Source organism: Hermetia illucens, chromosome 5, assembly GCF_905115235.1.
Source record: "Hermetia illucens chromosome 5, iHerIll2.2.curated.20191125, whole genome shotgun sequence".
NCBI lineage: Eukaryota > Metazoa > Arthropoda > Insecta > Diptera > Stratiomyidae > Hermetia > Hermetia illucens.
The window spans coordinates 57,078,749-57,102,612 of record NC_051853.1 but is presented as its reverse complement, the minus strand read 5'-3'; the positions used below and the strand labels follow the sequence as shown (position 1 = coordinate 57,102,612).

The following is a 23,864-nucleotide window of genomic DNA, read 5'->3' as shown; positions in this document are numbered from 1 at the left end:
TATGGTGTATTTTTGACATCATTTGCTTAAAAAATATGTGAAAACAATTACCGAGTTGTTGAAACCAAGACGGTAGAAAACCCCCTTAACGTAAGTGTACTATTACCAAGTGCTTGCCAGAATGAATTGGTTGTGTAAAAGGGTCTTAAATAATATAATAGTACTGCCATACGCAAACCTTCTACATCAGAAGCGTCCAGTTTCTGGTTGCAAAAAACACCTGAGAACCATTTTCGGTCACGCTGCTTTCGGGGTAGAGTAATTATTAGTCAAGCACCCGTTCTCAGAAACTACTCAACTGAAAAATCTTGAATAAATAATAACGCTACCCGTTAAGACATCTAGGCGCGAAATCACCCCCCGCATATACACATCTATTTAAATGAAACTATCTTTTACTATATTTTTGAAAAAATCCTGGAAACTTCATCTATAATACATAAAATCACATCATTTTGCGAGAATTTATATTCTACTATACAAGGGGTCCCGTTTATGATGGTACAAATGTTAATGTGAAAGATTTGCCTTTGAAGATATTTTCCTTTTTATTGGCTAAAAGTATTTGGTAGTGATAATACAAATATGTATTTCGGGGACCAACTGTTTCTTTCTTCAGTGTTTTATCTTCAAAATATATATAATAAGTAATATTCCTAAATTTTCTATATCTAAGTCCATCATTTTTACATGTTATTTGAAAGTTAATGTAATGAGGCAACCTTTATCAATTTGCAGGTTTATAAGTTTAAAGTACCGTTGCGATAATGCATATTGAAATTTAGATGAAAAAAATGATTTTGAAATTTCTTTAAAATTTCAACAGTTATATCATGATGTCCTTTGCAATTGAAACAAGTCGGAATACCGGAAGCTCGCGCTCGGGTATAAAGGTTTTGTGTTTATCTTATGTGAGAAACTTCAAGGCACATTTTTCTATCCGTATATAGCTACAAATCCAACATCTTCGTTCATCATTCATTCATTCTTTTCCAAACTACAAAATGTACGTACATATTACAGCCATAGATATTATTCTCACCATAAACAAATAAACTGCCTATTTCCGAATACTGTACATACACATGAATAAATAAATTAATCGTACCCATATTTTCGATTTACTTCGTGCATAAAAGCATACATATGTACGCATATAGTACGTATATTAAATACGGTTGATTTAATGTACAAATATATTCATCTAAATAAGACACTACCGCAAACTTCATTAGCACACATATAGTATATTACCCATATACACACATGTCTGTTTGGAGTAATTGATATTCATATACAAATGACTAAAAAACTAAAACAAAATAATTCTTTCTGACGCCATTTATATGAAGTTATTTCATTGTGGTTTTCACGAATTGATATATGATGATGAAAAATGATGAAAAATATCCATTTATAAGAAATTTTATATAGTTTCCGAAAATGGCATCAGATCTTGGATTAAATGATTTAGAGAGTGGAAAATTATGTTTTTTTTTTTTTGGGAAGGTCAAGCTTTTTGACACTCTTCACGTAAAAGGCTAAAACTCTGTAACGACAAACGATGAATATCAATCCATTAACCAATTTTCCTCGAACAACTGGTACTATCTGCCACTAAAATGTATACCGTCATAAACGGGACACCCTATATAAAGTGTAATACTGCAAAGCGTGGCAAGCCCCTACTATTACTAACACAATTGTGTAAGATGCCATATTTTTTTTGTAAATATAAGCCAACATCCCAATATCGAACTGCAACTGATTCTTGGGCTCCGTACGAGGTATCTCTTAGGAGCAAGGTATGGAGCCTAAACAATTGGGTTTCACACTTGATTAGACAAAAATCGAAAGGATTCCTTCGCTTTTTGGCTATCTAGGGTGAAAAGTCGGTCCTTTATAAAGAAATTTGAATCCCCGTGAACCGTTTGTAAGAAGAACGAAACACCGCCATTGACATTAAAAGTAGTCCTCTTAGCTTTTTATTGCGTTTGGCAGAATATTAGAGAAATTAACCGCTGGAAACTGTTACTATGCAAACTCTAATAGCGGCAGTATACTGTGCCCAGCTAGACCGTCTCGAGCCTGTGTTGAAAAGAAAAACGTCTATCCCTGGTGAATAGAGGTAACATCATATTTTACTATGATAATGCTAGGGTTCACATTGAAAGAAACTGAGTTAGGTTGGCAGCAGTTGATTCAACCTTCATACTTCCCTGACCCTACACCTTCAGATTTCTATTTGTTCCGCTCTTCGGACAATGTTTTGAAAGAAAAGAAATTATTAAAGAAGTCAGACTCACGGATTTCTTCTTGTCTAATAATCTGAATTTTACAAATAAGTTGGAATATCGCAAGCTCGACGCTTCAGGTAAAAGGTTTTCTGTTCATCTTATGGAAGCAAGACTTCATACACGTTTTCCATTCCTACATAGATAAGAATATAAAATATTGCTTCATATTTTGCCAAACTACATGATACACATACATATCAAAGGTATATGTAATAAACAAACGGCGCATTTCCACTTTACCCTATGCACGAAAACATATGTTACATCCGTATACACATATCCAACTTATCGAACACTACCCGCAAACTACGTACATATAAATACGCACACATACCTGTTATCAGCAATTGATACTGACATTCAAATAACTAAAAACAGCTAAAAAAGAAAACCAAAACAGACCCCACGGACCCGCCGTTCAGATAAGTTCACTTTACATCATGGGGACGGCATGCACGTCTTAGAATGCAATAAATTTACGTAAAATGCAGAAATTCAACTTTCAATAACTTTGTTAATAATAGTTATGTCCTATATTGCCTATAATAATAATAATAATAATCGTTGGCGCAACAATTCATGGTGGATCAGGGCCTTGAAGTGTATTAGAGCACTTCATTCAAGACCGTAACGGTACACTAGGGGGCAATGTGGTCAGCATTGCGCTCGCCCGAGATTATTACCCTGATTTGACTCAGGTACTCATTCACAGCTGAGTCGGCTGGTATCCGACGTTAAATCATGATACAAATTCCACTGCCACCAGTGAGATTTGAACCGCGATCTTCCGTACGACAGCCTTGTGCTCTAACTACTCAGCTATCCGGATACATATATATATTGCCTATGCTTATACTAAATGTTGCATTCTTAAAACAAACTTAATGGTCGTTTTCGGGGAAATTCCAAAATATGGTAATATACTATTATTAACTTTATTTGTAGAGATATCAGAACGGGACGTATTTTAAGGCCTAGATTTTGTAGAGATGCATCACTGTGATTTTTGTTCAAATTTTTCGATTGGGTAGGTTCTGAGAACGGGACCTGTTTCACTTTTTAGGGAACACATTTTGATCCTTCGCTCCCCTAGATTTCACCTAATGTCAGAAATAAAATCAGTTTCGGAAAGTACTAATCGGACAATTTCATTTGATCATGATCATGTGATCGTTATCGATGAACAAAAATGTTGCACTCCCTTTCGCCTGTATGGGGAGCCCTCGTTCAAACTCAACACAAAATGGCGCTAATCGCTGCATGTAAAAGGACACGCATACCACATATTCTCACCAAATTTCGTAACAATCGGAATGTTTCGGAGTAAATTGCGTATGACAGACAGATAGACGGACATTTTAAGAAAATTTTGTTTGTCCGGATAGCTGAGTGGTTAGAGTACAAGGTTGTCGTATGGAAGGTCGCGGTTCAAATCTCGCTGGCGGCAGTGGGATTGGTATCGTGATTTGACGTCGGATACCAGTCGACTCAGCTGTGAATGAGTACCTGAGTCAAATCAGGGTAATAATCTCGGACGAGCGTAATGCTGACCACATTGCCTCCAACAGTGTTCTGAAGTGTACCGTTAAGGTCTTGAATGAAGTGCTCTAACACACTTCAAGGCTCTGATCCAATATGGATTGTTGCGCCAACGATTATTATTATTATTTGCTTAACACAAAACCTTAAAAAGCGATTTTGTTCGTACCAGAATAAACCTGAAGCACAGAGCTTTCGGTTTTCAAAGTGTTTTTCTTCTTCAATTACTGCACATACCAAATCAATCCTTCGCCTTTGACTAAATTTTATTATGGCACTTTTATTCAGTTTGCCGCTCTCTTAGATGCTTGATTTCTCTCAGGTTATGGAAAGATGTACTCTAACATCATCCAAAAAATTAATTTATATATCGAAAATAATAAAAATAAATGAAAAAGCATAGGAAATTGGAAATTTTTCTGTCGTAATGCATTACTTTATGATAATCACCTAGCATCGGTTATCTTCATACTGTTTAAAGTAAATCACACATTTAAGAAATGACAATACTTTCTGCTCATGCATACCAGTATGTTAATGGACGTATTTACCACTTGATAAGTTCGAAATTACTGCGTGTTATTTTTTGCTGATGAGTTTAACATTATTAAAGATATGAAGGAATTGAAAAACCTGAAATAACCTTTAAAACAGAAAATACTAATAAGTTTATTTTTACTACTATAACAGCTATTGTATTTTCAATAACGTAATTTCAATACCGCTTCGGATATTATCTAAATACGAGTCTCAATTATATTCATATGTATGTATTTGACGTGACATCGAAGAAGACATTGATAGCTATGGGAAAACCCATTTATATTTAAATAAAAAAACACATATGCAACAGCTAAGCAAATTGCATTGCACAGCCATGCATTAATATGCTCATGGTAAATGAAGCATCTCAATGACGTAGTCTGGAATATTGGTAGTTTTCAGTGAACTTTTACCTCTTATTGTTATTTCCTGTCTTATTCCGCAAGTTAAGTATTTCGCCAAAAGCATTACGGCAGTTATATATTTAGATTTTAATGATTTGCATATATGTATGCTGTCAAGGTCGTTCCCCTGATAATCTGTATGTATAACCATGTTAATTGATAACATTTGTCAAATATTTAGAGTAATGTCCGATTGACATATGTATGTTCTCTAGATTGCCAGTTTAAACATATTCCCAGATATGCTCATGGGTTGTATCCAAATTGTCACAAATAGTCACAATCTTGAAGACTGTTGAAATACGAATACTAAAAGGCAACAAAATTGGGAGCTAGACCACTTAACAAGTTGGTATTGCAGACACATAATAAAACAAAATAAAAAATAAATAAATAGCTCTAAAATATATTATACATATATGTAGCCATATGTCGGTTCATGGCCTCCCGAAGCTCAGCTCTTCGCGGTCGAGCGACTCCGTCCTACAATCTGGAAAACCAAGCAATTTGTGTCGTCTACTGAGTTCCCCCATCTGTTTTGGGGTTTTCCTGGTGATATTATCTTCCAGCTTCCCATTGAGTAAGCGCCTTCTGACGGCGGATCATCCGCCTATTGATTTCGTCTTTTTGTTCTTTGTGAGAGCTATGATTAAGTAAACAAAACTGCCGATTTGTTTCAAAGTGTAATCGTTCGCTGACGGTGTTTGTCTGATTGATATTTTGCCCTAGTTTATGTCAGCATTTCGTTCTTTGCCTCACTTATTTTTAGGCCAACTTTGTTCGCAACTTCGTCAAATTTCACCAGGGCCTCCTTCGCTCTCTCTTTCTCAATCTGATTAAAATATTTATATCACCTATAAAGGTAGGCCACTATTTGGGATGATTTGTACAATCCCGGAATATTTCGCTCTATAGGCATCTTTTATATACTCCAGAGCGATGATAAATTATGTTTTAGTTTTGGACAGCCCATCGCTTTGTTTTAATCTGAAGTTTGTGCCGATGCAACTTATTAGCTGGTTTTACAACTTTACACGAGTGCTACACTGACGTATTATCATTATGATGGGAATACTCAGTTTCGATTGATCGTATGGTTGTTTGAGGTCAATGAAATTTTGATAGACATCATTGCTGACACTTCTCCAGTACCTACTTCACTGATAATATTTGACCACCCAGTGACATTCAAGCACAACAACGACATCTTTTTATAGTTTTCGTAACAGAATTTGCCATCCTCTTTTATAAATAGCGCAAATAGTGTCATTTGCATCAATCTTTCGACGTAGGTTGATCAGAAGCTTATAACTTGATTACCATCTTTACTCTCCTTGTTTTTAGTACCTCCACGGACACTTCTGTGAGTGTGGGTGCTGGGACAGGTGCCTGTACGGCCATTGCTTTCTTGATGTATGTGGATTGTGTTGTGGCATTGGATAGTTCTTCGAAATATTTTCTCCATCGATGCATTATCTGGTACATATCTCTAAGAAGGTACCCCCTATCCCTGTGGATCGCTGCTGATATTGTTTGTATGGTGCGTTTTTCTATTCGATTCTAGTCCTTCCTTCTAGTCCTCTTCGTCAAACCATTAATTTCTTTCCGTCCATAATCGTGTCCGAGGTTTTCTTGCTCTTGATCTCTTCGCTTTGCGTCAGTCTTACGATAGGTGAATTTTGAAGCAATGACACGTAAGGGATCGATATTTGGGATAGCTCTACCCTCTTCGAGGACTCACTCAGGTTGATCCTTTGGCCATCGTCAATTCACATTTTGTCATTACCGGTGTAGCGGGAGAAAATCTTGGGTATAACAAAAGCTAGAGGTATTCTCGCATTTCAGATTTGTTCCTTTTTTAAAAACAGTGCGCGAGAGTTAAACACCCCACTGTCTAATAAACACCAAAACATCTTAAGTATGCTGCTTTGTATTTTCCAGTCTGGAAATGGCAGAAGGATTTAGTAGTAGCTGTACGTGCATTATTCGGGTGTTTATTGAGGATTGCACTGCCAAATCTGCGAATTATCTCGACGCACATACCATCCTTAAGACCTCACTTTGCATGTTATCAGTGTAGATTTGATAAAGAATAATAACAAATTGTTTTAGAAATCCTCACTGATTATTGAATTCGCTGGAGATATAAACAACATAATGGAATGGATTATTGCTGAGAAAAATGTATTCCTTGAACTCGACGAGGCTGCATCGATTAAGAACTGACATAATAAAAATAAAATTCATCACGCTAACAGAACATGGGGATAAATTTTCTTTCTCGTCAGCGGCGAGTAACCTTAGTGAGCAAAACCTATTATCAGGTGGGGTAACGAGTTCCGCAGCTATTATGCCATGTTAATACGTGAGAACGAAACCGAGGATACTGAATTCCGTCAAACGGTCATATAATACGATTGGCCAATGAATTAGTTTCTAAAAGGATATTTAAAACAGTGAAATTAGCGAACGTTCGCAGCTTGAAGACACGGATGGAAAATCGATTTCCCTAGAGGAACTATACCCTAAAAGCCTAATCTCAAATTGCTTTGTCCGGCTATTGAAGAAGAGAAAAATTGAAACATCTCTACAATGTGAAGAATTGAGTTCCTGCCCACAAATTTGCATGTTATCTAGAAAAGGATATGAAGTAATACTCATCAATAATAAGGCGTTAGATATTGGGAGGGATCAAAGGGCTATTTATCAATGTTATCCGACCAACATCAACTTATTCCTCATCTCGCCTCACCAATCATTAAATGGTTGAAGTCGAATTTTTTAGCCACCTCCTGTTTAATTTTGCTTGCGAAATCCACTGCGAACTATGGTAAAATAGTAACAGTAGTGGTTGAACTTCGCCCTTTCCTATATTTTCTTTGTTGTATTCTATAAACGTTTATCATTATAATTAAATGACTGCTTAACCTTTTTTGCAGTATATTTTAGCTATTTAGGGCGTTCGATTTCACTTTTCCCTTTGCCATTATTATTATCTACTGCTGAAGAAGAAATCGCTATGAACTAGTTTTAACCAAAAATATGAAATGACATAGAACTTACCAATATTTCAAATACTTTGATTTCATCTAAAACCTTTTACATATGTATGATTGCTACAATAATCACTTTTCTGAACAGACTATTAGGTATCGAAATATAATGTCCTCCTGGGCGAAAGTATACCCGTTCATTATTAGTTTGCTTTAAATTGAAATTCGAACATGATGTTCGCAATAAAATTATAAATCTTTAAAAATATGTTAACATTTTTCAGACTCTGGATTAGTAATATTTTAAGCCGGGGATTCACTTTTTAGAATTGATAAAATTCAATTTATCAAACGAGAAATATTTCATTTCCTAAATGAAAAGGTTACCAAATTCCCCTCGTGGAGAACAAACTCACATTCTCTGTATCTAAATCCACTCAAGAAAGATTCAAATTAATAGATGGTCAGCTTTTTTGTTATTTGATTCTAAATATTATATTTTATGCAAGCTTTGAATAATTAATCAATAAAGTTTGGACTCATAAGAATTTCAAAGGAAGAAGGCTGATCGGATTGATTGTCAATATTCAAATATGCATACTATGTATATGTACATATGTTACATACGTAGCTCGGTCAGAAAATTTTACGATATGATTTAGGTGAACAGAGTCACGTAATCAAGTGGAAGGTTAACGGGCAGTTATTCGGTTAAGATTTTGATAAATTCACATTATTCATTGATATATATATTCCTGCGAACATTTGTAAATTATCTTTTGATTTAAATAATCAAAAAAAAAAAAATGTCAATTTTTATCAATATTCCTACTTTTCCCATTGAACATGGTTTCTTGAAGGGCAGTAGGTCGTAATGTAACATAGTTTACATTGTTGACGCTCATTTTATCTTGGAAAACTAAACTCATTTGTGAAGGGTTCGTTTAATTTTAATATAAGCACTTATTGAATTTGTGGATGATTTTTTATATTGGGTGATTCCGTGGTGACCTTCAAAGGATTTTTCCTGAAAATGCCAACGGTGAGATTCGGTATGTAATGAATTTGTTGTTCGAAAGATATTTAAAGGGTTATATACCGTTGCAATGGCCGGAAAAATACAATTTTTTTTCTGTTACACATTCATTCCCCTTTATCTTCAAAGTAACGTAAGCTGAACAGATTGTATGCCAGAATGGATTGTTTTTTTATTTATTTTCTTTAATATTTCATATATAGCTCTGGCTAATTTATTTATGACTCACAAGTATTTTTCCCACCATTTGGCTGACCCAAAAGTTTTTTATATTGTTTTGATGGAGAAGAAAATTTTCAAAGCGGGTGATATCTAATTCCATGTGCGTGACTAAGTGCTGTTTTTCCATCTGAATCACGCAGGGATGAGAAAAATACACATCTTTGCATATATGGGGGGTTCTCTTCTTCCTTTAGTCGTTTCTTTTCATTCATCCAAAGTTCATCACGACGATCCTTTCATGTATTTAGTATCATTTTCGTTTCAAACGAAGAGCTCATGTACATTAAAATGTGGTCGTAAGTAAGACTTCCATTCCAGCATTGTTTATCAGCACCCGAAGAGTTCATTTGTTTCGTCCAAGTTGCTTTCCTCTGAGTGACTAATTACCAGAAAGGAAGATCTCGGTCAAAAAATGGTGTTAATTCCTTGATGTCCGGTCAATGATCAAGTTAATGTCATATTCGACAAATTTCATACTTACTGGCAAATATATTTTTAGTTTTAGTACAGTTTTGGCTATTATTGTTCCAATACTGAAAGCAATATTTAACAATATCAGGTACTTAACTACTCATTGCTTGAATTTGCGGTCCGATCCCAATTGAATAAATTTTTTTCACTAAATATAGGCATGTAGAGTATAAAATGAAAAGTTTTGATTAGTATTTTTCAATGATGGCGTCAGTTCTGACATTTAATGCAAAAAGTGAAAAGCCAGGTGCTAGAAAGTGGTCATTCTTTTCGGGGACCCATTATGAGAACCTACCAAAACTAAAAATCTACGAAAAATCACGAAACTTCTACGATATGGTCCAGATAAAGATAATGATAGTATGTTACTATAATTTCTAGCAATTGACTGTAAACTCCCCTTAAGTTAATCCTAGAATCACTGCAGTAATATAGGCTTTAATATGGAGCTGATCCTACCAAGTTTGGTGGAAACCGCGCTATTAATAAGAAAGTTATATTTGATAAAAGTTGTCGTTGCAGTGTAAATTCCAAGACTTTCAATGTCAGTATCACGATAAAGTCAGTATTCTGACATAATATATGCACATACATATATTACGTGCTAGGTACAAATGGAGTCAATGTCCAGTGAAATGTTTTTATATAAGAAATACACAAAATTTTCCATATCAAAAGCGTACAGCTTCCAATTTCCCGAGCTATTTTAATTTTCAATGTATCGTAGACATTATGTTACCGATAGGACATTTGTATCATATAAGCCTACGATCTCTACAGTTTGCCTTTACCTGAGGATATTGTTTTATTAAATACATTTCTGGGTATTGAGTTTCTCTAAATTCAATGAAAGCCTTTGATACGAAGACGCATCATTGGAACATTCGAATATTCGAACTAATTGACAAATTGATGATAATGAGGACAATCTATAAAAATCGCTATATTAAATAATCATAATCAGCTCCTCTTATTCTCGTGAAGTGGAAAGATATACATCCATTCATATATCAAGGTGACACCAATTTGTCACTGGTGATTGTAATGAGTACCTATTTTACATATAAATCTATCAATAAACCCATCCGATACTTATTTTACATTTAAATTCATCAATAAAGACTATTCAACAATTGGAGATTCTTTGAACCGAAAATAGATTTTAAGAGAAAATCGCTCCATTTCATACAAAAAGGAGGAAGTTATTTTACATACTGATTGAAATTTAACAAAAAAACTTCTTGATATGTCTAAAAATTATTGACGGAAAAACCAAACCGCAAAACTGTGGAATTACCGAGTTCCATATGTTATGTTTTTCTGTATGTAGTCCATTATTCAAATATCCATTTAGTCTTGTGGTTAATTTGATGTTTCGCATGTGCACACTCGGCATATATGAACAGTACTATATGTATACTAAGTGCGTTTATTCATAAATGCCTGTATAAACGTATAATTACACTCAGATAAATTAATATGTGCTTCACTTTTACTTTGGACGATTGTTCATTGGATTGAGGAAAACAAAGCTTTTTAATTAAAACTACATTTAGTGCAAATGGATAAGAAATATATCTATTTTACATGAATACATGCGTTACAATTATGTTACAATTACTTCATCACTACAGTTCTGTATGTTCGTTTCTTGGATGAATAAAGTTCGACAAAAAAAGATTTTAACGCTCGTTAATTATAACAACTAAATTGCTATTGTTTATATTCTTTTTTGCTTGTAGGCATGGTTTATACGCTTATAATTATATTTCAAAATGCTGATTATTATTCGAGTGTTGACATTGGCAGAAATGGTAATGAGATTCAGATTCACAGATTCACGCTCGTGATTCAAATAGATAGTAATCTGGCAGGCTGCTCCGTCTAGATTTTGCAGAAACCACAACAAAGTAATAATCAAATGCATGTGTGGTGCGGAATTAACTGGAGTCCATTTCAAGCTAATGATTTTCATTAATTGTTAATTTTGAAAAGTTTGCTTGTCTGGGCATCTAAAAATTTAAAGAAGAAACTGGTATTAGTTTGTATTACGGTTTCAAACCGGAAACTTCGCAACATTACAAATATGGTGTGCAAAAAGTTAGTGACTAGTGCAATTGAAAGGCAGGAAGACGGCAAATTGTAAAAAATAGTTAGTGAATGAACGTTATTTACCCGCAATTCACTAACTTGGTGACATTATCTATATCAGTTTGGCTGTCTTAGATATATGTATACAGTATATACCGGAATTGAATCAATCAACAAGTGAGAGTTTTCTCTTTTAAGCACTTGTCGCATCATTTTGCCTTTATTCCACATTGACCAGCGCCAATCTGTTCATTACAAAAATACTTTGTAATACTGTTTAAGTGCAGTGTTGGTGCGGTGTCTTCAAACTTAGTGCATTTCTGTCAAGAAATACATTTGTTGCAATTTTCGGGCCGAAGTACACTCTTCTCAGTGTTTTCGGTATTTTTATTTAATATTTCTGTATTACGTGCAAGTGGAGTTTTGCAGTTTTTCCTTCAAATTAAAAAGAAAATATTAAGCAAACATTTTTTACATTGTTTATCCAATCGTCATATCATTTTTCCAAGATTCACCAAATTATCGCAAAGTTAATTTTTGTTATTTCAAGCATAAAAAAAATCAGTGAGAAACAATGACGTTATCGTTCTAAATGTCTGACAGATTTTCGATTCGATGTGATTTTCATGGGGCTTACTCGATTGAATTTTCTTCTTTTGCACCCAAAAGACGTTGAATATCTCAAGTAAATTGACTTTGGAGGTTCAATTATTATTTTGAGATTCAAAAAGTGTAGTGAAATCTGTTTTAGGGATGAATTCATAATAGATGAACTTCAATTTTGGTTTTGCTCTACCCAAGTGTAATTATACAAGTAAGCTAGCTTAATAAGACATTCAATGGCAATTGGTGACAAGTGTTTTTATCGGCGGGGGGGGGGGGGGGGAGAGGGGCGGCTGTTCGAAAAAAAATAGAAACATACAATAACTGATAACGTACACAAAATATTATATCTCTTAAATTTAATACCAGGACAAGTTACAGAAGTATAATTTAATACTGCCGGCCTAATCGAAAGTAATCGCGAATCCGCACCAAGTGATTGATCCTTTATCAAATTTAATTCTTCTGGGAAGATCCTAAACTCTCCCCTTTTTGATATAACATATCCCATTTTTGAAGTTACCTTATGCAAATATAGTGCTCAGGGAACGATATTTATATTATGTGTGTGTTATGATAGCAGCTTTGGAGTAAACCTGAGCTTTTAATTTTTAATTTTTCAATTTTGTTTCTAATAAAGTTCGTCTGGTCAATTAGATCTGTAGCGTTTGATGGAGAAGACATGCGCATTTTTAATTTCAAACCTTCCTTTTTAACACTAGTTTAACTAAAAGGCGATGTGATAATGAGGTTGGCATCAGTATCTATTATTATTACTCCTTCGCTACTTTACGTATGTCTTTTATTTGCATACGTGCTGCGATTATAAGAAAGTTGCATCAAAGTGAGTTGTCGGATTTGGAATTTCATTGCAAATTTCCAAACTTTTGCGATTGATTCGGCACTAACTTGTTGCATTAATATGTGTTTAGTTTACTTTCAGTAGTTAGCTTCCGAAGAAATATCATATAATATAGAGTAAAATAGAATTTATTAAAATCATCTTCCTCAAGGCAATATCTAATCAATGGTTCGGTCTTGTTACAATTCAGTGCAGTTCATCCTATAAGATATTCATTCGCAATTCTTATCTTTTTGTTATAACCTAGCTGTTTCGTATTATTATTATATTTGGAGTAGTTGTCAGAATTTACATGAGCTGGAAAGTGCTTTTATACTTCCGACTGATATAAAAATTGTTTTCTAAATTTGTCACGGATCACGGATTTTGCCGGATTTTGGGAAATTACGCTTCATGAAAAGTTTCCACATCTACTGGCATTTAATTAAAACCTTCACACAGAAGTTCAACTTTTCTTTTGAAATTCGTCTAGATTCTGGTAATTATTGTAATATGCACGTTTTTGCTGAGCTTTATTGCTCTGTTAACCTCGTTATTCGTATAATCTATTAAACTTTTCCCATTAACATTGAAGATTACTAGAACTTAGTGATGGTAGATATCGAATAACATCGTACTTTTTGCATATTTAGGTTTTATTTGCCCCCACGTTCCTCTTATTAGGTCAACTTGCATTATTTTAATTTAGAACTACGTACATACATCTTCTAACAAGGGCTTTGTTTTTATCCATTTTTAAGGTTTTGTATAAAAAAAACCTTACGGATATCTCCTCGTTGTCCGCCTGTATGCCTGTCACTTGCGATTTCTTGAGAAACCGTTATACCTATGAATATTGTAATGTCCGCAGCTTGTGCAACATTTCGTTTCTTTTGGCCTGTTGCAAACTGACGAGAAAATTCATTTGCTAATATGCATCATTTTTGTTATTCATGTTTTTAACACCTCATTACACTCCTTCCAATTTCCTATTTCCCATCCCGACATTCACGTATATAAAAAATTAGTTTATAAATTATTATTTTTATATCCTTTTTGATAATTTTATGCAAAAACCCTTTCACTTTTTATGTTAACTTCATCCAAAAAGCAAAACTCCCTGTAAATATTTTTCTCCAATGCTCCAAAATCCATCATTAACTTTTTTGTTTGTTATTGCTTCATCATGAGACTTGATTATGATGTATAATGAAAATGCATTTTTAGCGTCTGCTTTCCTCTCAGGCATTCATGCAAATCATGCTGGGGACACCTGATGCTGCAGAACCGTTGTTATAGTTGTAGGTTGTGCGAGTTACGTATAATATTCCAAATTTCGAACAAAACTTCAGCAAAAGAAATCTGCTAGACGCTACGTTGCAGTTTTGCATTTACGTATCCGCGGAAATTCTTAGCGCAGAATTTGTAAACTATGACAGATAACTTCCTAAACTCGAGTTCAGTTCAATTTATAAACAAAAATAGCTTTCTTCTTATTTGACAATGATGATAAACTTAAACACGACTAACTTATAGTTTACAAATTCTGTAATTTATAAAAAGAAAACTATTTTTAATTTTGAATTCAAACACGACTTTTATTGAGAAATCATTACGATCTTAAAAACGACTGATTAACTAAACGAGAGCATGACGATCTTAAAAACGACTTTTTTATAAAAAGTTATCGCTTTTGTGAACTTTCTATGATATTCGCATATTTGTTCATGAAATCATATGGATTTCGATTTACTTGATACGAATGTGTTTAGAGATCTGAAGGGAAGGGGGTTTCACTGACTTCATTTTACTTTGATTTAATTTTCCCTCATTCGTTTACTATTCCCTTCTTCTTGAACTAAATCAAATATTTCACAAATGTTCCGACTGTTTTCGATATTTTCTTTTGATTGAGGAAATGTTTTTCAATTCATTTTTATATTATATTATTATTTTTCTTACTATTATTATTTCATGCTGTCCCCGACTTATCCCATTTCGGAAGTTGACGGATTTTATCTAATATTAGCACTAAATGCCAAGCATTAAGGCTCAAATAATCCTATTTAAAAAGTAAATATATAGGGGCTCTGGTGGTGGTCGCTAGTGGTAGGTTAGCGGGAGAATCCGTCCAGAACCTCCTGCAACATTTTATATGATTGCAGAATGATGTATTTATACATGGTTTGAATCAGACTGTGAGAAAATCAAAGGACATCAGAAAATCCGTGATGGATTTAGGTATAATATTTGTAGCTGACAATACTATGAGAACTTCAAGCACCTCTCCAGATGCCAAATTTCTCTATTCTGTGGTTCACACCGATAAACCAGGTATGTTTCTGTAAGCAGTCCATGCTTGTACATCATTGTTCTTGTCCGTATATTGCACCCGCGCTGTAAGAGTGCAACCACAAATGAGAGGGTCCAACGTCTCTAACGCTGAACCACATATGCCACACACGCTCTTTCATTATGAACTTTTTATAAGTTCGAGTGGCCACCACACCTTCAGAGCGATCATTTCTGTCTGTATCTTTTGACATATCAGTTTTCTCTCGTAGCTGATGTCAAAAGGAAAAACCATTAAACTACACGGTTATAATCATATGTGCCCGACACTTTTACATGTATGGGCTCCTCTTAAAATTTTATGCCAACAATAGTTGCGCCGTTTCTGAGTCAAGTGCGAGTATCATATAGACAGACAAGTATATAGTAAAAGAATGTTAATAAGGTCTTGAAACTGTTCATTACAGGCTTACTTAAAAGGGCCTGAAAACAGAAGTTCCACATCTATGGTAAGCCCAGGCGACTTTCTGAGACATCCTCTGGTGAAACTGGGGACGCGTTTAACTTTATATTCGTATAAAGCCTGAAGTGTTTCCGATCCGGATTAAGATTATCCTACTCGACCTAATTTAGCAAAGATAATTTGATTTAATCAGACGATGGCTTAGTGATTAAAGAATTAGGCTTTCCCAAGGTTGCAGTTCAAGTGTCGCTGATACCGTAGGGATCTGTCTTGTGGCTTCTACTTGTTAATGTAATTCGGGAGACAAAGCACAGTTGTTGAGCACAGGCAGAGGCTCAATGGTCATCTTGTTTACTTTCTACTATAAGTATCCGCACAGTTCCGTTAGGTACAATAGCTTCCCTAAGTTTTGCCTGTCACTTCGATTTGAGATGAAGCTTCGTGGCTTTGATGTTATTTGGATTGCCACTTCTCTCAAAAATGTGTGAATTGCTTGGAGTGGTTGGAGTATGGCATTTCAGCTATTTGTATAATTGCAGCCGGTTGGTTTGTTTTTCAGTGTGGATCCGCTGCGATATCTCTGATATTGCATATTGCTGGTTTGTGTAGATAATTACCGGAGTTTGGTCTACGAAACGCTCTGCATATATTCGAAAGGGGGGTCTAAATTTTTTTTCTCAACTATGGTCATACGGGATATCAAAGGTGTTCAAGAAGTACTTTTCAGAACTGGCCCAACTTTCAATATCAGGTGAAAGATAGGGGAAATGGTACTCAAAGTGTAAGCACCATGAAGTGTAAAAGATCTGTCACCTTTTCGGGTTTTGAGACATTCACCTTTTCTTTTTCTAGAATCCTGTTACATATTCAAATGACCAAAAAAGGTTGCCCTGGTCTGACAGCAGAACCTTATCTGGTTGTCTCCAGATTTCGTTTTTTACTTTTTGCCATATCTTTCGCTTCGTTTCGAAATATACCTTGTCACACTATATACCTTGTCCTTTGGGGTTTAATGACTGATGGTTAATATGCAATGTTTTCACATTCGAGACTCACAATTTTCATAAATTGAATTTGCAACACCTTCGCCATATATTGGCGAAAGTTCAGCAACAATTTTAATAATTGTTCAATACCATTACCCAAATTCTTTCTTCACTTAAATTGAATTATTTGTATGCCAAGCGTCAATGAGCAAATATGGCTTAAACGTGCATTATATTCCTAATGTTTTATTATTTGCTACAAGTAATAATACAAGTTTTTTTTTTTTCATTTACAGATTGTTAAAATGCGAAACGCGGACTTAACACGATTATTTTTATTATTTTCAACAATACTTAGTGTGTGTCTAGCTCAAAGAGGTCTTCGCACTTTAATAGAATGGAAGGAGATGGAATATAGTTTTCCATCAAATGCGGATCGATTACAAGCTATCAGAGACGGTCTCTACGTGCATGGAAATGGTGTTCCAATTGACGTAGACGTTCACTATGGTGGTAAGTTTTTGAGTAACATTTGCACAAATTTCTTGTGTTTGAAAATATAGTTCTATAAAAAATATATATATCCATAAAAAGATTTAGGTATATATATATATATCGATACTATATATGAAAATATACTGTTTTCCTAGTTCTCATTGGATAATAAACATTTTGGTTTGCTGCTTTAGTTACATTGAAGTTGAAAATAATATTTTGTTTACAAAAATGTTCAACTAATTATCTTTCAAAACTTATTGAATGTAGATTTTTCATGATATGGAATCAAGAATTCTTCCTCAGTCTTTACATTTCATGAAAGCCTTAAGTGTTTCCGGTTTAGATTACCATAGCAGTAGCAAAAGGAATAACTGATTTACTCCCACCATTATGGTGTACTCATAAGTATTAAACGCAAGTAACGGAAGGTCGTCCTTCAAATATCAGTGATGGCGAAAAGGGTAATAATCAGGAACGAGCGTAATATTTCCTGACTATATTAACTCCTAGTGGACCGCGTAGAAATTAAGTATTCTAAGAAACTTTAAGATCACGGGTCAAATTGGGCTGTATCCCCAGCATCGGGCCCCTAGATAAGGTTGGCCATCCCCAGAGAGACATGTGTGTGGGTTTAAGAAAGAGAAGTGTCTTTTCCGGTTTGAGAAGAAAAATATTCCCACATATGAAATAGGATTAAAGAAACACAGAGATCGTTTTTTCAATAAAAAAGTTGACTGACGGTTTTGTCCAGGGCAGAAGTAACTCATCAGATGCTGCCTCACCATTGCTCTGGGAGTAGCGTGACCGAAAGTATGCTTTGTGGTGTATAGATAAAATTTAAGTGTGGACAAAATTCGAAGGTCATATAAAGTGGAACCCTCAAACCCGATAATTTTAGAAGTCTTATCTGAATATTAGTTTAATCCATTATTTTGCCCCTTTGCAGAGTTTCGATTTTTTTACGCAGCGGCCAAATATCAGGGTCAGCGCTCATTTCTAAATCATCTTATTGGACCTTTCTTTTGATATCAGGCCAGTTTTTTCTCCACGATTTGAGTAGAGTTGTTATTTTAATCTCATCCCAAGCACATCCAGATATTATGTACACATGTACAAAAAAAATTATAGGCATTTTAAAAATGATAGGATTTGGTTGCTTCAATTATACCAACTTAATTTCTCTTTCTCTTTTTTTCGATAAAACACATTTAAAAGCTTCCGTCAATATTTTCTTTCCTGAAGACATGATATCAGCTGTTAAGAAAATTTCACTTTGCCCTTCCTTTGTAAGGTTTTGTGCAAGATGAAAACTTATTAATATAGGTTCACTGTCTGTCCGTCTGTCACACGCACTTTTCTCAGAAACAGTTACACCTGTTGACACGAAATTTGGTTACATTTTGCAACTGCGAGCACCCATACATACGATAAATTACATTGTACCACATTTAACTTAATGGGGGAGAGGTTACCCATTCACGCAAAAGAGGTGATTTTTTTTTCAATTAAATATAGTTATGAAAGGCCTTGATTCGTCATTTTCGCAAAGGTAGGAGGGAGGAAAAGGGTCGATTACTTCAAGGAAACGTTACCCAACCGAAAAATGTTATGGTGGTCCATGCACATGATATCTAAGCCTTAATATACTCTCGGTGATAATATCTCCAGATGTGTCCGGTGTCCGGATAGCTGAGTGGTTAGAGCACATGGCAAGTGCCCTTTTTTAAAATCCCCTTGATAGAAGCCGCAGCAAATTAGGAGAATGAATAGAACAACATGATAGCACTCCAGAAGGCAAAAGGAAACAATATTCTGCAGCATGGCGTAGTCTGCAATACAATTGCCGCCCCTTTAATTTGTGACCAATCCTCTGCTATTTTCATCTTCGGCCTGTGTGCCGACCAAGCAACACAGAAAGAATTGCCTCTCTTTCCAAATCCAGAGCCATTTGCCAAAGTCCAGCATCAGGTGAGGGAGCAAAAAGATATCATAAACGTAGTCGAGGTGTTTGAGTAAAGATTTCATGGTCTATCAAACTCGTCCACGCCTTCCGGACGAGATGCAACCCTGGTGGACTCCGCTTTGATCCTCAAAATGCTACGAGATTTTACCTCGGTGTTGTACGTGACATTTAGCACTATTATATGCCCCTCTGATAATAGCAACTAATTTCTCCGGAATGCCCCTCCTGCATGGAGCACTCCAGATACACTCCCTGTTGACACTATCAAAAGCTTTCTCGAAATCGATGAAGAGTAGGTGAAGCGAATATCTACACTCCACGCACTTTCTCCAAATGATCCGTAGCTCGTTGATGCATTCAAGTATCCGGAGCGGTCGATCGAGCTTTCGAGATGCTGTTTGACATGTTCCAAGAGTATTTTAGCTATTATCTTTGCGACGGCAGCGATGATTACCAAGATTTCCACACGAATGGAAGCAGTAGATTTAAAGTGTTTGTAGGTGCAGCGATAAATACCTCTGCGGAGAGCCCATCAAGTCCACCGACTTAACTCGTTTTGGGTGCAGGAATAATCCGCATCCGCATGTTACTTCACCGGATGTGATACGATTAAGAACCGTAGGGAAGTGTTCTTTCCACCTCTTCATTTCTTCATCAGCGTGGATGCGAAGTCGACCGAAGGAAAAGCAAAAACAAAACGGAAACGCGAGACTTAGTAAGACTACTTCAGCTGCAAAGAAGAGCGAATTACATATAAAACCCTGCGTGACATAACTTTTCCTTCCGCTTCTACCAAGAAAAGCGAAGAAAAGTGAAAGCAATTGGTCTAATAACGGTAGCCCGAACACTATGAAACGAAAGCTTTCAGGCAACGGCAGCATAATAATAATAATCGTTGGCGCAACAATCCATGTTGGATCAGGGCCTTGAAGTGTGTTAGAGCACTTCATTCAAGACCGTAACGGTACACTAGGAGGCAATGTGGTCAGCATTGCGCTCAGCAGCATAAGGTACTGCGAAAGAGGGCGATTTCTTAGGAACAAGGACATTGGCGTTGGTGCACTACCAGTTTCACAAAGGTTGACATTTTTGACGGAAGGAGGGGGGGGGGGCAATCTGGTAACCGCGGCCTAGACCGAATACCGGTTGTTGCGCCGTTGATGATGATGATGATGAACAAATTTGTTAGAAGCAACCAACTGCAATTCTGCACCTAGGATCCAGCTGCGGTTATCTTACAATACCAGGTTAATGCCAAGGGGAGAAGCGGCATAGTTGGCTCTGTGTACCTACGCGGTGATTCTTTGTGTGCTCCATATAAGGAAGAACGAAGAGATTTTGTAGTGGTCTTGAACTCTTAACATCTAAAATCTAAAGACTCATTTGTTTGTACTCTACTTAAAAATAAGACCTCATCTTTAATTAATAGTCTGTTCTTTCAGGCCCTTAGGAGACATAATGAAACTCCCTTCGTTAGGTGTGACATTTGGGATTTACCATATAATTATCTTTAAACGGGTTTCTTAAACCGAATTCATAATATTCAATTCGGGGATGACGCGAATTGATGTGTGTAAAATAAAATGTATTTCTACTCTTATTTTATAAGAAGTGAAGAAAGATGGATATGACAAAATATCAAAAGCACACTACTTTGGGTGAAACTAGCAAAAGATGTGGACAATGATCTTTTAATTTTCCAGTAAGTTAGTTTACCTAAATATTTGACCGTTACTCAATTCACTGATTGGGGGTACATTTTATGAAAGTTTAATTTGTTAATTTGAAGAACTTGGGAAGCAAATTGTTAAACAGTTACAATTCCCGCGTAGAGGAAATAGTTTTCGTTACGGGAGTTACTACACCCGGGATCTTAATGTTATCATTAAGATTCGTAAAGGGAAATGTTTTTCTAACCTACTGTAATTTAACCAAAACTTAAGTTGAGTTTGGCGTGGTAATCTCTTTTTCTGCAACCTACGCATCTTATAATTACTTTTACTTATCTTGGAAAGAAGTAACATTAGTTGAAATTTCAGATTCGAATATGTCAAATGCAACAATCAACGGCATAAAGTTTCCAGATTCAGGTATGCAAAGATTATATCCAGTTTTGGAAGGATTTTAGATTTAACTATTGGCTGGGAATGTTTGAAAATTATAACTGCCATAATTAAGTAATTTTTCACTTCTCCTGAAACCATCTTCAAAGTTAGAAATATGGCCATACAAACCCATAAACATCCAGGGACTCATGAGTATTATTATAGTCATCATTTCACTGATTCTATGGTTGGAAGGATAAGTTCATCTTATGCATAAGGCATGGTTACATTGCTCAAGCTACCTCTATCTCTTTCATTTCTACGACCTCATGTACATAGAGAAATAGATATAAGTTCCCATATGCATGTACTTAAATAATATTAAGAGGTGTAAAATTGTTTTTTTTTTCATAAGAAGAAAGAAATCCTTGTATTTTAGTTACCGGGAAAAGAAGCCCACGAAAGCTGGGAATTGCATGCAACTTATTTTTCTGGACACTACTTTCATCAGTTTCATTTCTGCCACTTCTATTATTTATTTGATTCTGGTTCAGTTCCGTTTTTATTATGGCCAGTGAACTGGATGAATACGAATGGATACATAAATACCTATGAGAAAATTCGAATTTTGACCTTTAATGAACTTGACTTTCGCATCGCTTCCTAAACCTTATGGAAATACAAATCTGTGCTACTTCTTTTTACTCTTCTTGAAGGCAAATTATTAGGTTCTTGCATATGAAATGGCCAGTTCGGCAATCAAGTGAAGTTAGTTGCGATTATGCTGTATCAAACCACCACCAGTTGGCGTTGTTGGTGTCGCATAATGCAGTATAAATTCTCCTGCATTTAATCAAGGAGTCATTTCAGTTTTGACCATCGTTGTGATAACAGTGAATGAAAAGGAAAAAAGGATGGAAAAGAGCCAAAAACGTATACTTTTTCTGTATGAGTTCAAACTCGGCCATAAAGCAGCGGAGACGACCAAGAACATTAACAGCGCACTTGGAGCTGATACGGTAAGCGAACGAACCACACGGCGGTGGTTCGGAAAATTCCGGTCAGGCGACGTAAACCTGCAAAGTGAGCCACATGTACATCCAGGACCGTCGATTGATAACGGCGAGCTGCCTGTGCTAGGCAAATCGGACACACGTCAGTCTGCGAGGGACATTGCAGAGAAACTGGGCGTACACTATTCCCCGGCACTTGCAACAACTTGGAAAGGTGAAAAAGTTTGACAAATGGGTACCGCAAGCCCTTACGGAGCAAAACATGTCGCTTCGAATGGAAATTTGCAGTTCTTTACTTTCCCGCAACAGAAGCAACTCCTTTTTGCACAGAATAGTGACATGTAATGAAAAGTGGATATTATACGACCATCGTCGCCGATCAGCGCAATGGCTAGATACTGATGAGCCACCGAAGCATATGCCGAAACCGAGCCTCCATCCGAAGAAGGCAATGGTGACTATTTGGTGGTCTACAGCTGGAGTTATCCACTATTCTTTTTCGGCACCTGGAGAACCGATAAATGCACAGAAATATTGTGCCCAACTCGAGGAAATGAACCAAAAATTGAGTATTCAATGACCGAGATTGGTCAACAGGGATGGTATGATACTCCTTCACGGCAATGCACGACCTCATGCATCCAGAACAACGCCTCATCCACCATATTCACCGGACCTTTCGCCAACCGACTATTACTTTTTGAAGCATTTAGATAATTTTTTGGCGGTAAAACAATTTAGGAACGAAGAGGCTGTCAAAATTGCCTTCGACGAATTTATCAACACCCAACAGTTGGACTTCTACAAAACTGGCTCTTGAATCTCGTTAGGAGAAGTATTTTGAATCGACTGGCACCTATTTTGATTAAATAAATAAATTTTTGTAAGCTTTATAGTCGTCTCAAATTTTAGTACCAAAACAGTCATTTCATTTGATAGAAAGAGATAGATACTTTGTAACCTTTCAAAAATTCCAGATTCGAAACAAGCAGTCTATGTTTCTACTGTATCTGCTTCTGAAATTCAAACTAATCCGTCAAACTGTACAATTAGTTTATTATTGTGCTTACTTCTGTAAAGGAATTCCTTTTAGCACTTGTGTTTGCTATCCACCTTCCCTGGTGGTCCTCACGTGTGGAACGTATGAGAACAAAGCTATTCCAACTGAGCAAATGTACTGCGATAATGTTTTACTACATTCTTTCAAATGTTACTCGTTTTTCTGTAAATCTTGGAGTTGCGCTAATTTGCCAGCCCTACGGATGTAATGTACTATTCGCATTAGAAATGACATAAGTACAATGGCTTTCGTATTGGTGTATATGTTTTCTCATCCGTTATATACGATTGATCTACTTGTTGAAATTCGACAATAGTAGTTGATAATACTTCATCCTGGAATATTAAACAATATTCCAATAGTGAATACTATTCCACGGTATTGCCAGCGATGGAGCTATCATACTTCTTCAATCTTCTTTTTCTTCAGACTTTCTCCCGTTCAAAAGGGGGGTCGGCTCAACTTGATCGGTTACGCCATTTTGCTTTGTCAAAGACTTGATTT

General features: G+C 35.8%; 1 protein-coding gene across 4 annotated transcripts in view; it reads left to right on the top strand.

The window, feature by feature from the left end:
* LOC119657120 (major royal jelly protein 1-like) overlaps positions 1 to 23,864 on the top strand; it is a 51,987-nt gene that overhangs the window by 19,772 nt on the left and 8,351 nt on the right. Inside the window, exons 1-3 of one of the 4 annotated variants that reach the window (XM_038063882.1) lie at positions 11,617 to 11,773; positions 17,078 to 17,294; positions 21,282 to 21,332. In XM_038063882.1, coding sequence (XP_037919810.1) covers positions 17,087 to 17,294; positions 21,282 to 21,332 — 259 coding nt within the window. In that variant the 5' untranslated portion in view covers positions 11,617 to 11,773; positions 17,078 to 17,086. Of the gene's footprint in view, positions 1 to 11,616; positions 11,774 to 11,849; positions 11,978 to 17,077; positions 17,295 to 21,281; positions 21,333 to 23,864 lie in introns of those variants that run through there. The other 3 variants (XM_038063883.1, XM_038063880.1, XM_038063884.1) reach the window with 3 other exon arrangements.